This window comes from Dipodomys spectabilis, unplaced genomic scaffold, assembly GCF_019054845.1.
Source record: "Dipodomys spectabilis isolate Male_0828 unplaced genomic scaffold, ASM1905484v1 ptg000422l, whole genome shotgun sequence".
Lineage (NCBI taxonomy): Eukaryota > Metazoa > Chordata > Mammalia > Rodentia > Heteromyidae > Dipodomys > Dipodomys spectabilis.
In genome coordinates, this window is record NW_024871099.1 from 4,550,381 (window position 1) to 4,563,166 (window position 12,786).

A 12,786-nucleotide genomic window follows, 5' to 3' on the forward strand; every position below is an offset into this window, starting at 1 on the left:
TTTATTTATTTATTTTTTGGTCAGTCGTGGGGCCTGAACTCTGGGCCTGAGCGCTGTCCCTCAGCTCTTCAGCTCAAGGCTAGCGCTCTACCACTTGAGCCACAGCGCCACTTCCGGTTTTCTGGCGGTTTACTGGAGATAAGAGCCTCATGGCTGTTCTTGCCCAGGCTGGCTTTGAACCGAGATCCTCCGATCTCAGCCTCCTGAGTAGCCAGGATGACAGGCGTGAGCCACCTATGCCCAGCACTTACCTACCAAAACTTCAGCCACTTCAGCACATCAGGCTGTGCCTGGGATGCCTGGGACACAAAGAGGCGGAGGGCAGGTGAGAATGGACGTGGACTGCCCTCCTCCCTCTCCAGCCTCAGGCCCGCTCTGTCCCCAGCCACATACTCACCGAGGAAGAAGGTGTGGTTCCTCCCTGTAAGACAAGAGCAGAGGAGGTTGTTCGGGGCCCCAGCAGCCTTGGTGGGCTCTGTGTGTGACCTCAGCCTCACTATGGATTTCTATCCCCCACCCATTGGTCATGCTGAGAACATTTTCTCATGGAGACGAGGTTGACCGCGGGCCCTGAGCCTGCAGAGATCCAGGCTGGTGGCGCTCTGGCTGCTGAGTAGGTAGAAACAGCCCACAGATCTTGGCCTGTTATGGACACCCACACGTGTTCACTATGTCCGTACTTCCCTCCCTCAGCCGCTGGGGCCTCAAGCTCTCATTCAGCTTGGTAGGCTCACTGAGCTGCACACTCAGCCCCACATATATATGTATGCATAAAATCTCAGGCTTTTGCATAGGCTGGTCTCAGAATGCAACCCTCCTACCTCTCTACCTCTAGCGTAGCTGAGATTACAAGTGCATGCTACTAAGCCTGTTTATTGAAATAACATCTCATTGTTGTTGGTTTTTTAACCCCAGCTGGCTTCAAATCCACCCATGTTTCCCCAATAGTTAGAATGATAAATGTGAACTACTATGCCTGACACTCCCACAACTGCTTTCTAAAAGGATTTAGCTTCCCTCACCCCCCACCAATGTACCATGGCTGCACCACACACACACAAACTTTTTTGTGTGTGCTGGTCCTGGGACTTGAACTCAGGGACTGGACGTTGTCCCTGAGCTTTTTTTTTTTTGTTGTTGGTCGTGGGGCTTGAACTCTGGGCCTGGGCGCTGTCCCTCAGCTCTTCAGCTCAAGGCGAGCGCTCTACCACTTGAGCTACAGCGCCACTTCCGGTTTTCTGGTGGTTTATTGGAGATAGGAGTCTCACGGTCTCTCCTGCCCGGGCTGGCTTTGAACCATGATCCTCAGATCTCAGCCTCCTGAGTAGCTAGGATTACAGGCGTGAGCCACCAGAGCCCGGCGTCCCTGAGCTTTTGTGCTCAAAACTAGCACTCTACTACTTGAGCCACCGTGCCACTTCCTGCTTTTTGGTGGTTCATTGGAGACAAGAGTCTCACAGATTGCTTGCTGCCCAGGCTAGCTACAGACCTCAGACTTCAAATAGCAATCCTCCACTCTCAGCCTCCTGACTAAGATGACAAGTGTGAGCCACCCGTGCCCAGCTCTTTTAGCCGTTTTAAAGAGCCCTGGCCAGTTGCTGCCTTCTGAGCTGTTCACAGGGCACCCATGTGTCAAACAAGGCTGGGTCCAGACTCACCTTCGGGGGCGCCTTCATGGAGTTCTGCTGGCCTTTGTCAGAGGCGTACGCTTGCTGGTTGTACTTGTGGTTATGGGGGACAAGAAGGGGAAGAGTTGAAGGTGCTTTGTTCTGGGATAAGCCCTCCCTGCCCACATTGAAACTGCTCTGACTATTCATGCGTGGTTTTCTTAATTTTTGTGTTTGTTTTTTATTGTCAGTCGTGGGGCCTGAACTCTGGGTCTGGGCGCTGTCCCTCAGCTCTTCAGCTCAAGGCTAGCGCTCTACCACTTGAGCCACAGCGCCACTTCCATTTTATTTTTCTGGTGGTTAATTGGAGATGAGTCTCACAGAATTTCCTGCTCAGACTGGCTTTGAATTGCGATCCTCAGATCTCAGCCTCCTGAGTAGCTAGGATGACAGGCATGAGCCACTGGCGCCCAGCACTATTCATTTTTTTATTCTTATTTTTTGGCGATGCTAGGGTTTGAACTCAGGTCCTCTCATTCTCTAGGCAGATGCTCTATGCCTTGAGTCATGCCTCTGCCACCTCTTCCTCTGGCTATGTTTTTGGGGGTTTCGTTGTGGGGCTTGAACTCTGGGCCTGGGCGCTGTCCCTCAGCTCTTCAGCTCAAGGTTAGCGCTCTACCACTTAAGCCATAGTGCCACTTACAGCTTTTCTGCTTATGTGGTGCTGAGGAATCAAACCCAGGGCTTCATGCATGCAAGGCAACCATTCTACCACTGAGCCACCTTCCCAGACCTTCCTTTGGCTATTTTTGAGATACAGTCTTGCTTTATTCCTTTTTTAAAACCTGGGCCAATCTGGACTGCAATCCTCCAGTTTATACTTCCTGCCATAGCTGGGATGACAGGTGCACATAACCATGCCCAACCTTTTCTGTTGAGGTGTGTGTAAGGGTGCCATGGAGCACTGGGAAAAAAAAACAAGCTAATTCCTCTTGGAAAGCAGTTGTAGGAGTGCTAGGCATAGTAGTTCACACTTATAATTCCATCTACTTGGGAGGTAGGAATAGAAAGATTGTTGGATTTGAGGCCAGCTGGATGTTTCTGAAACCCTTGCGTGTGTGTGTGTGTGTGTGTGTGTGTGTGTGTGTGTGTGTGTGTGCATGTGCACGCATAGTACCAGCTCCGGGGGCTTGCAGTTAGGGCCTGAACACTGTGCCTGAGCTTTTTGTGCAAGGATAATGCTCCACCCCTTGAGCCACAGCCACAGCAGCTTTTTGCTGCTTAATAGGAGTCTCACAGACTTTCCTGCCCTGGCTGGGTTTGAACCTTGATCCTGAGCAGCTGGGACAATGACCACGTGCAGAAGGAGGGCTAGGTGGGCGCAAGGCCTTGGGGCTCACCTGTTCAGCACCCCCGGCCCTCTTCTGTAAGGAGACCACGTCTGAGTCCTGAGAGGAGAAAGAAGCTCTGTCATGGCTGTCACGGTCCTCTGATCCAGGCAACCCCAGCGCTGGTGCACAACCTCTGCCCTGCCCGCCCTCGGCCCCACATCCACCCCACCATGGACAAGGCCAAGTGGATACCACGCCCCCCGCCCCCCACCGAGGGACAGAGGAGTTCACTCCACAGCTCAGCTGCATATGCTCACCAGACCTTTCTGGGTGGTTTGTTTTAGTGTGTGTGTGTGTGTGTGTGTGTGTGTGTGTTTTTGCCAGTCATGGTGCCTGAACTCTGGGCCTGGGCGCTGTCCCTCAGCTCTTCAGCTCAAGGCTAGTGCTCTACCACTTGAGCCACAGCGCCACTTCCAGCGTTTTCTGCTTATGTGGTGCTGAGGAATCGAACCCAGGGCCTCATGCATGCAAGGCAAGCGCTCTACCACTGAGCCACCTTCCCAGCCCCGTATGTGTGTATTTTTTATGCCAGTCCTGGAACTCGAACTGGGGACCTGGGAGCTGCCCTGAGCTTGCTTGCTTTCTTTCTTTCTCTTTCTTTTTTGTGCTCTACCACTTGAGCCACAGCACAGCACCAATTCTGGTTTGTGCTGGTTCATTAGAGATGAGTCTCAGAGTCTTAGAAACTTTTCTGCCCGGGCTGGCTTTGAACCGTGATCCTCAGATCTCAGCCTCCTGAGTAGCTAGGATTACAGCGTGAGCCACCAGCGCCCAGCTGTCTTGGGTTTTTTATCCCCATACTCCTTGTTCATGACTCACAGGCTTTCTTACACCCCACCTATTTGGGGTGGCACAAAGCAAGGAGGTGGGTCAGAAAGGAGGGAGGGGAAGAAGCCAGAACACCAGAATCAATAAGCCAAAGGCCCTGACCCTCGGTTTCCCAGAATGGAAAGTTTTACAGTCTTACCTCAATCTCTTTCCAGTTGAAGAAAGGAGTTCTGCGTTTGAAATCCTGAAAGGGAGAAGGGAGGACAGGTGAGCAGTCTCTCAGAAAGCCAGAAAACTGAGAGGGTCTAGGACAATCTTGAACCAGGCAGTGTAGCGCATGCCTGTAATCCAGCTACTCAGAAGGCTGAGATCGGAGGATCATGGTTCAAACTCAGCCTGGAGAAGAAATTCTATGAGACTCTTATCTCCCTATGCACCACTACAAGCCAGAAATGGAGCTGCGGGTGACCATTAGTCTCAAGTGAAAAAAAAAAAGTTCACGTGACAGCACCAGGCCCTGAGTTCAAGTTCCCGGTGCGGGGTGGGGGTGGGAAAAGCTAGAGAGAGTTTGGGGCTCTGGGGTGTTGGGGGAGAGGCCCCATGGAGTCACTGGGTGCAGTTAAGGAAGGCATTCATGGTGGGGGGGTGGGGCAGGGATGATCCAGGACCCCCCCCCAGGTTGTTGGGAGAGGGGGACAGTTCCTACCTCCCAAAGTCGGCGGAAATAGAGCAGAGCTCGGGTGCTGGGAGACGGGACGTGACCCTGTGAATGAAAAAATGGGGAGACTTGTTTGCAAGGGCCACAGTGATCTAAGGCCCAACTCACCCCCCCCCCCCCCCCGTCCCCAAAACACAGGCATGTTCTGTCTTCTCCTGGTCCCCTTCCTTGGGAGGACATCTGTATAGCAGAATTGGGGGACCCAGACCTCCCCATTTTTTAAACCGCATCTCCAGTGCTTCTCTGACCCCTGATCCACCCACCCATCCACCCAGGACAGCAGTGGAGATGGAAGAATGGAGGAGAGACAGGTGGCTGAGAAGCACCATGGCTGGCTTCCGGCTGAGGGTTTGGAGGAGAGTCTTTTGTTGTTGTTGTTATTGGCTATGGGGATTGAACTCTGGGCCTGGGTGCTGTCTGTGAGCTCTTCAGCTCAAGGTGAGCACTCTACCACTTGAGCCACAGCGCCACTTCTGGTTTTCTGGTGGTTTATTGGAGATAAGAATTTCACGGCCTTTCCTGCCAGGGCTGGCTTTGACCTGTAATCCTCAGATCTCAGCCTCCTGAGTAGCTAGGATTACAGGTATGAGCCACTGGTGCCTGACCCTTGAGGGGACTCTTAAGTAGGGTTAATGTTGGGGGGGGGCTCCTATCCCCTCCTCCTGAGCAAAAAGAAAAGTGTTCTAAGAGAAAGCTTGAGGCCAGGCGCCGGTGGCTCACGCCTGTCACCCTAGCTACTCAGGAGGCTGAGATCTGAGGATCATGGTTCCAAGCCAGCCCGGGCAGGAAACTCCATGAGACTCTTACTTCCAATGAATCACCAGAAAACAGGAAGTGGCGCTGTGGCTCAAGTGGTAGAGCGCTCACCTTGAGCTGAAGAGCTCAGGGACAACGCCCAGGCCCAGAGTTCAAGCCCCAGGACTGACCAAAACAAAAAACAAAAAAAGAGGCTTGAAGAATGGCATTTTCTTTTTTCAGGGGAGGGACATTGAGGCAAGGCAGGGGAGTAGGAATATGCTGCTTCTGAGGTACACAGGGACCTGAGGCTGCCATGATCACTGCACAAGTCCAGATGGCCCAGCTGGGGCTTGATGGCCCCGAAATCTCAAGAACATTCCATAAGTGGTTGGGATCAATTTGAGCCTTGATTCCTTCTCAGAGACCCTGGCTCTCGTCCTGGCCCCTCCCTCCCCAAGCTGGAGCAGAGGCAAAGCCTTCCTCCCTCCCGCCTTACCTTGTCCACAGCGTCCCAGTTAATGAAGCCCATCTTGGATTTTAAGTTCTGCAGAGAAACAGAAAGAATTGTCCAAACATCTGGTCATCAGCCAGAGCACTGGTGGCCAGCACCCAGCATCCTGGCTGCTTAGGCTGAGATCTGAGGATTGAGGATAGAGGCCAGCCTGGTTGGAAAAGTCACTAAGACTCTTTTTTAAATTTTTTTATTTTTTGGGTCCGGTCGTGGGGTCTGAACTCTGGGCCTGGGCACTGTCCCTCAGCTCTTCAGCTCAAGGCTAGTGCTCTATCACTTGAGCCATAGGGCCACTTCCAGTTTTTTTTCTTTTTGCTTATGTGGTGCTGGGGAATCAAACCCAGGGCCTCAGGCATGCAAGGCAAGCACTCTACCACTGAGCCACCTTCCCAGCCCATCACTAAGACTCTTATCTGTAGTGAACCACCAAAAAGCCAGACTTCAGCTGTGGCTCAAGTGGTAGAGCACTAGCCTTGAGCACAAAAGCTCAGGGACAGTGTCCAGACCCTGCATTCAAACAAGTAAATAAATGAAAGTACTTGGGCCTGTAGGGCCATGGCCAGCGTGAGTTTTCCAAAGGAAGAAGGAACCCCAGAACAATCGTGTGAGACTCACCTTCCAGAAGTAGTCAAAGTTGAAGGGCCCAGGAGACTTCGGAGAGTTCTGAGGAAACATACAGAAAAGAAGTAAGAAGTCACTTTGTGAGCAAGAGGCCAGGATAGAGCCAGGAGCCGGTGGCTGCATTCCAGCTACTCAGGAGGCTGAGATCTGAGGATGACAATTCAAAGCCATTCTGGGGTAGAAAAGTCTGGGAGCCTCTGATCTCCAATAAACCAGCAAAATTCCAGAAATGGAGCTGTGGCTCAAGTGATAGGGCACCAGTTGTGAGCAGAGGAAAAAAAAAAAAAAAAAAGAGCTCAGGGACAACACCCAGGCCCTGAGTTCAAGCCCCAGTACCAGTGTTTTTGAGGCAGGGTCAGGAAGTATGGTGGTCAGAGGCCGAGTGGGCCTGGCACTGAGGTAGTTGAGACTTGAACTCACCACTGTATTGAGTCCGCTGAAGGTGTCACCTCTTCCGCTCTCCTCACTGGACCCTTGGCCCTGGGTGAAGGAAGGGGGTGCTGGTGACCATGCGAATATGGGGTACACATCTGACACCGGCTGTGCCGTCCCTCATTCAGCCCCTGCGGCCCCACCCAAGCCCCGCCTTCCTGGAGTGATTGGCACAGTCTAGCTCCGCCCACCCCATCCTAGCTCTGGCCTCTTCCTGTCTTCACAGCACCACTGAAAATGGTAAGCATAGCTCCCGTGTGGTCCTACTGTGTGTGCCATGCACTGAGTCTTATCTTACCACATTTCTGGGTGGATGATGCTTCTGTGTGTGTGTGTGTGTGTGTGTGTGTGTGTGTGTGATGTACTTGAACTCAGCTCCTGTGGAGTTGCTACAAGTCACTGTACTTTGGGTTCAAAGGTGGGGGTTCAAATACCACTTCTATACCCTGTCATGCTCTGTGAGCACTGGCTTCCCGGGGGTCAATCTGGGACACCGAGGCCTGACTTATTTTCCTTAAAGCCAACCTGGGCAGGAAAGTCTGTGAAACTCTTATGTCCAATTAATTACCATAAACAAGCAGGAAGTGGCGCTGTGGCTCAAGTGGTAGAGCGCTAGCCTTGAGCTGAAGAGCTGAGGGACAGCGCCCAGGCCCTGAGTTCAAGTCCCAGGACTGGCAAAAAAAAAAAGAAAGAGGGGAGACAGGAGGGAGGGAGGAAGGGAGGAAGGGAGGGAAGGAAGGAAGGAAGGAAGGAAGGAAGGAAGGAAGGAAGGAAGGAAGGCAGGCAGGCCATAAGGATTTTTCTGGTTCTTTTCCCTGGGCCTGGAGTTCTACCCTCTGCCCCAGGGTCCCTCCTGTCCTCTGGCTCACCTGATGGCCACTCTGTGAGCTCCCCAGGGAGTGACCACTTTCTCTGCTTTCCTAGGGGGACAGAGAGTGGGAAGTGAGCAGGAGGGATGGCAGGACGGCAGGGTGCAGGTACGGGGTGACTTGTGGGTGCTGGGACCCCAGAGGAGCTCCTCGCTGGGCAGCAGTCCATCTTCTCTGGCAGACCTGTGCCCAGCTCTCATCTGAGGGACCCCATGAGTAGCTTCGGGACAATGTCTGTCCGTTCTTTCTTTTTCTTCAGACCTGTGACTTGTACTTGAATTCAGACCTGCTGCTTTGGCTCATTGGCTGGTGCTCTACCAACTGAGCCACGCCTCCAATCCCTGTCTGTTAAATTCACTTGTACAAACTGCCCCAAATTCTCCCAAAGCATCTGGCTCTCCCCTAGTTGTCTTCCTCCTGTGTGTGTGCATGCGTGTTGGCACTGGGACTTGAACTCAGGGCCTGGACGCTGTCCCTTAGCTTTTTCAATAACTAGCACTCTACCACTTGAGTCACACCTCCACTTCTGGATTTTTTTTTTTTTTGCTGGCTCATGGGAAGTAAGAATTTCATGGACTTTCCTGCCCAGACTGGCTTTGAACCTCAATCTTCCAAGCCTAGCAATTTCTCACAGCACCAGTTGGATGTAAAGTGAGAGACAGACTTGATTGACAGCTCATGCTCTGTATTTCTTGTTTAGGACCAGCCCTGCTCTTGCTGTTGATTGACAGCTGGTGTTCTGGATTCCATGTTTAGGATGGGCCCTCCTGCTTGTTGATTGGAGATGGGCCTCAGGCATGTGGGGGGGGGGGCTGGTGACTCGGGCACTGGGCAGTCACAAGCTAGGGTCTGTGGTCCTTACCTGACTCCCAGATTCTTTGGCCATCCACACGTCATTCCCTGAATTCTCACACTGTGGAAATGGGAGACTTTTAGTCCTTTCTGGGTCACCAATCCCAGCCCCTAAAAGGCAGCTTTTTTTTCTTTTCAGAAGGGCTTTACCCTTGCTAGGCAGATGCTCTACCACCCGAGCCACACCCCCAGTTTAAATTTTTTTTCCAGATAAGATCTTGTACTTTGAAACCTGAGACCAGCCTTCATCCAAAAACCTTCTACCTTTGCCTCTGGAGAGGTAGATTATGGATCTGGGGAGCTGGGATTACAGACATGAGCCACCACACCCAGTTGAGATGAGGTCTAGCTAGTTTCTCACCCACTCCCTGCCCCAGCCTGGCCTAATTATGCCTCCCACATAGCTCGGATTATAGGCATGAGCCACTGCACCCAGCCCCCAAAGGGAAATATTTTCAGTAGCTGCAACCACCCCACATCCCCCAACCTCCAAGGTTTGCTATCCCCGGTTTCTTTTCTTTCAGAGTTTGAGACTTTGATGTCCACCTTCCCTCCCTTCCTGGTCACTCACCTCGGGTTTGCTCATGCTGCCTGCTCCTCCACCATTTCCACCGCCTCCACTGCTGCCACTTTCTCGGCTTCCGCTGCTGCCACTATTTTCTCGGCTTCCACTGCTGCCACTAGTTTCTCGGCTTCCGCTGCTCCCACTATTTTCTCGGCTTCCACTGCTGCCACTAGTTTCTCGGCTTCCACTGCTGCCACTAGTTTCTCGGCTTCCGCTGCTGCCACTATTTCCACTGCTACTGCTTGAGGAGTCAGAACCAGTTCCCTGGAAACAAACAAGAGCCCCCATCTTTAAAAGGACTTATAAAAAAGACCCAATTTTCAAGCCAGAGCTGGTGGCTCACACCTGTCATCCTAGCTACTCGGGAGTCTGAGATCTGAGGATCTCAGTTCATAGCCAGTCTGGGCAGGAAAGTCCGTGAGAACTCTCATCTCTAATTATCTACCAAAAAGATGGAAAAGGAACTGTGGGTCAAATGATGAGTCCTAGCCTTGTTCGAAAAAGCCAAGGGACAGTGCCCAGGCCTTGAGTTCCAGGCCCCTGTGTAGAGGAGACCCTCCATCAAGTTCCAACCCTCTTCTCCACCCTCCATGCCCTCCTCAGCTGCCTAAGGTGTGTGGGGGTTGGGGGTGGGGCATTTACCTGAACAGCAGAGTGCTAGGTGTGGCTGGTTGCATTTGGAAATGTTGAGATTTGGGGAATCTAAATTTTTGTCCTGTCCATCTCTCACAGAGAGACAGAGGTGCATTCACACACACACATACACACACACACACACACACATTCACACACACACACATACACACACATTCACACACACACACACACACACACACACACGTTTCCACCACTTGCCACCAGGGGGTGGACAGGAGCACACACAATAATGGTACATTACCATCACCCACCACCAGGGGCAGGTTAGGGGCAGACAGGAGTGAGCACAACTAATGCTGCATACCACCACCCACCACTAGGGGCCAGCAGGAGCTCATACGCTAGAGGCCCATTACCACTGCCACCAGGCAGCAGGCAGGAGCTCACACACTAGTGGTGTATTACCATCACCCACCACCAGGGGCAGGTTAGGGGCAGACAGAAGCGCACACACCAGTGTGCATGCCACCATCCATCACCAGGAGCAGGCAGGAGCTCATATTCTAGAGGTGCGTTATCAGTATCCACCACCAGGGGGCAGGCAGGAGCTTGCTCTGCCCCAGCCCTTCCTCCCCACCCCTCACAGAAGAAAAGCAGATGTGGGGGGCAGGGTCCCCCAAATCCTTACCCTGGAAACGGAAAAGGACGTATCACAGTTAGGAGTTTCTCTGTCCTAGATGGAGGAGGAAAGATATTAGTACAAGAGGCTGCACATGAAAGATACTTCTCATTATTACCGCCCCCTCTCTTGCTGATACCACAGACCCCAGGGAAGCTGGGACCAGTGCCCCCCCTTTTTTTCTGTACCTCCTTTTCTTGTCTTTTTGCCAGTCCTAGGGCTTGAACTCAGGGCCTGGGTGCTGTCCCTGAGTGCCTTATGCTAAAGGCTAACTTGTACTTGCACGCCCTTTGTTAGACCTTTACCTGTGGACCCCAGTTGACCCTCCTCTCTGTCCTGGGGTTTGAACTCAGAGCCTGGGCGTTGTCTTTGAGCTTCTTTTGCTCAAGGCTAGCATTCTATCCCTTGAGCCACAGCACCACTTCTGGCTTTTTCTGTGTATGTGATACTGAGGAATCGAACTCCGGACTTCATGCACGCTAGGCAGGCTCTCTATTACTAAGCCACCTTCCCAGCCCTGGTATTCTTCTCTACCTGCCTTCCTTCCTTTCTCCTCCCCACCCTGCTCAGACAGGCTGATCAGGCCCGGAATCAAGGTGAGACAACGGGTAGAACTTTCCCATCTTGACAGGGCAGCTCTTGGGGAAGCTTGCCCTGCCCAGGTGGATGAGCAGGACAGCAAAGAGGGGGAACAGAGCTCCACGAGGGGCATGGCTGACTGAGGCCAGCCAGGCTGGCACTGTGGTGGCTCCCGGGGAACCCCAGAACTTCCTTCCTCGACAGGGCCCCCCAGGACACACACCCCATCCCTGCCTTCAGCTGAGGGACAAAACTCACTCTGCTGGACCCAGAACTGCCGCCGCCGCCGCCGCCACCGCTGCTGCCACTGCTGCTGCCACTGTTTCCACTGCTGCCACCTTGGCCACTGTGGCCGCCGCTGCCGTGGCTGCCGCCGCCGTGGCTGCCGCTGCCGTGGCTGTTACCACCAGAGCCACTGCCTCCTCCGCCACCACCGCCTCCCTGAGGGGCAGAGGAGAACGGGATGGTAGGGCCAAGGCCAAGATCATCAAGGCCTTGGCCCCCTGCCCATGCCCCCACTGGGCACGGGGTGCCATGGGGACCCCCCCTCTCTTACCAACAAGTTGCTGGAGCTGCCCCCGGAGCCGGATGGCGGTGAGTTGGTGCACTAGGGGGGGGGGAGGTGACAGTTTTGTCATGGCCAGGCTGCAGCCTGGGTTTCTCCCCTCCCCCCCCTGCCAAGCCCCCCATCAGCCCCCCCTCCCAACCCCATGGCTGTCTCTGTCCCTCAGAACCCCCCCCCCCCCGCCCCTTACCTCGGAACTACTACTTCGTACAGAGCCATAGCCGGGCTGCGCCACAGCTCCCTGCAGGAAAGGGGAAGACAGGAATCTGAGATGCGGACAACACCCCAAAACTAAGGGGGTGCCATGTGGCTTGAAGGGAAGGCAGGAGCGTCCCCTTACCTGGTCGTTGGTCCTGTAGTTCAGCGGCCCTCCTGCGTTCCCCCCCTGGCTGGCGGAGCCGCCCGCAGAGTTGGTTCCAAAGCTGGCTTGGGGGCTTCCAGGGTGCGCGTGCCCCAAGGGGGACCAGGGCCCCCCAGCATTGCCCTGTGAGTTGAACATGCCATGGCCTCCAGAAGTGCCCTGAAAGGGAGAATGGCACATGGGGCTTCTCGCAGCCACAGATCACCTACTGGGCTGCTCAGGAGGCTGAGATCGGAGGATCGAGGTTCGAAGCCAGCCAGGGCAGGAAAGTCCTCAAGACTCTTAGGTGTAATGAACCAGCAAAAAGCCAGAAGTGGAGCTGTGGCTCAAGTGGCAGAGCGCTCACCTTGAGCCACTCAAACAAAAACCTCAGAGACAGGGCCCAGGCCCTGCGTTCAAAGCCCCAGGACTGGCACCCCAAGAGCAAATCCACTCATGAATGACGAGGGACAGATGCTAGGGGCAGAAAGCGTTCCCACCTGAGACCCGGGGATCCTGACAACCATTTCCCAACCCTGCCCGGGGTCCCCCTGGGGTACTCACCCACACCCCAGAGTGGTGGGTCCCCTCCAGTCCACGCCGGATCATGTCCTCTGCCTGTCTGCCCGCCTCTTCTCCAAGGCTGCGGGCAGCTTCTCCCAGCTCATGGCCTCCGTGCTCCTGGCCCAGGGCCCCCTGCACCCCTGAGCTGGCGGCCTCCTTAGCGCCTTGGCCCAGCGCCCCCTGGAGCCCCGCGCGGCCGGCGTCTCCCCCTCCCTGCCCCATAGCCTCATGCACGCCCTGGCTGGCAGCCTGGCCCGCGCCCTCACCCACCGCTTCCCCAACTCCATGGCTAATGGCCTCGCCCAGGCCCCCGTGCTGCAGGGGGCCAGCCGCCCCGCTGCCCAGACACAGCGCTAGCAGGAGCCAGCCCAGGGACCCCCACACCTGCAT

The 12,786-nt window shown here is 54.4% G+C and overlaps 1 protein-coding gene across 1 annotated transcript; it reads right to left on the minus strand.

The window, feature by feature from the left end:
• Window positions 1-251: 251 nt before the first annotated feature.
• On the minus strand, window positions 252-12,786 carry Dmkn (dermokine). Its single transcript, XM_042667766.1, has 17 exons — window positions 12,397-12,786; window positions 11,833-12,012; window positions 11,683-11,733; window positions 11,488-11,534; window positions 11,236-11,368; window positions 9,079-9,336; window positions 8,518-8,568; window positions 7,656-7,706; window positions 6,775-6,834; window positions 6,349-6,396; window positions 5,719-5,766; window positions 4,473-4,529; window positions 3,966-4,010; window positions 2,969-3,055; window positions 1,659-1,721; window positions 398-421; window positions 252-299 (listed from the first exon to the last, which is right to left on the minus strand). The coding sequence occupies exons 1-17, from the start codon at window positions 12,784-12,786 to the stop codon at window positions 252-254; spliced, it is 1,641 nt and encodes a 546-aa protein (XP_042523700.1).

Excerpts from the sequence above, each read along its gene's own strand:
- Dmkn (XM_042667766.1), bottom strand. The coding sequence starts at position 12,786 with ATGCAGGTGTGGGGGTCCCTGGGCTGGCTCCTGCTAGCGCTGTGTCTG. Across the intron at positions 11,535-11,682 it reads TACGAAGTAGTAGTTCCGAG|TGCACCAACTCACCGCCATC; the intron begins GTAAGGGGCGGG and ends CCCCCCCCCTAG. Across the intron at positions 6,835-7,655 it reads GCTCACAGAGTGGCCATCAG|GGCCAAGGGTCCAGTGAGGA; the intron begins GTGAGCCAGAGG and ends TCCTTCACCCAG.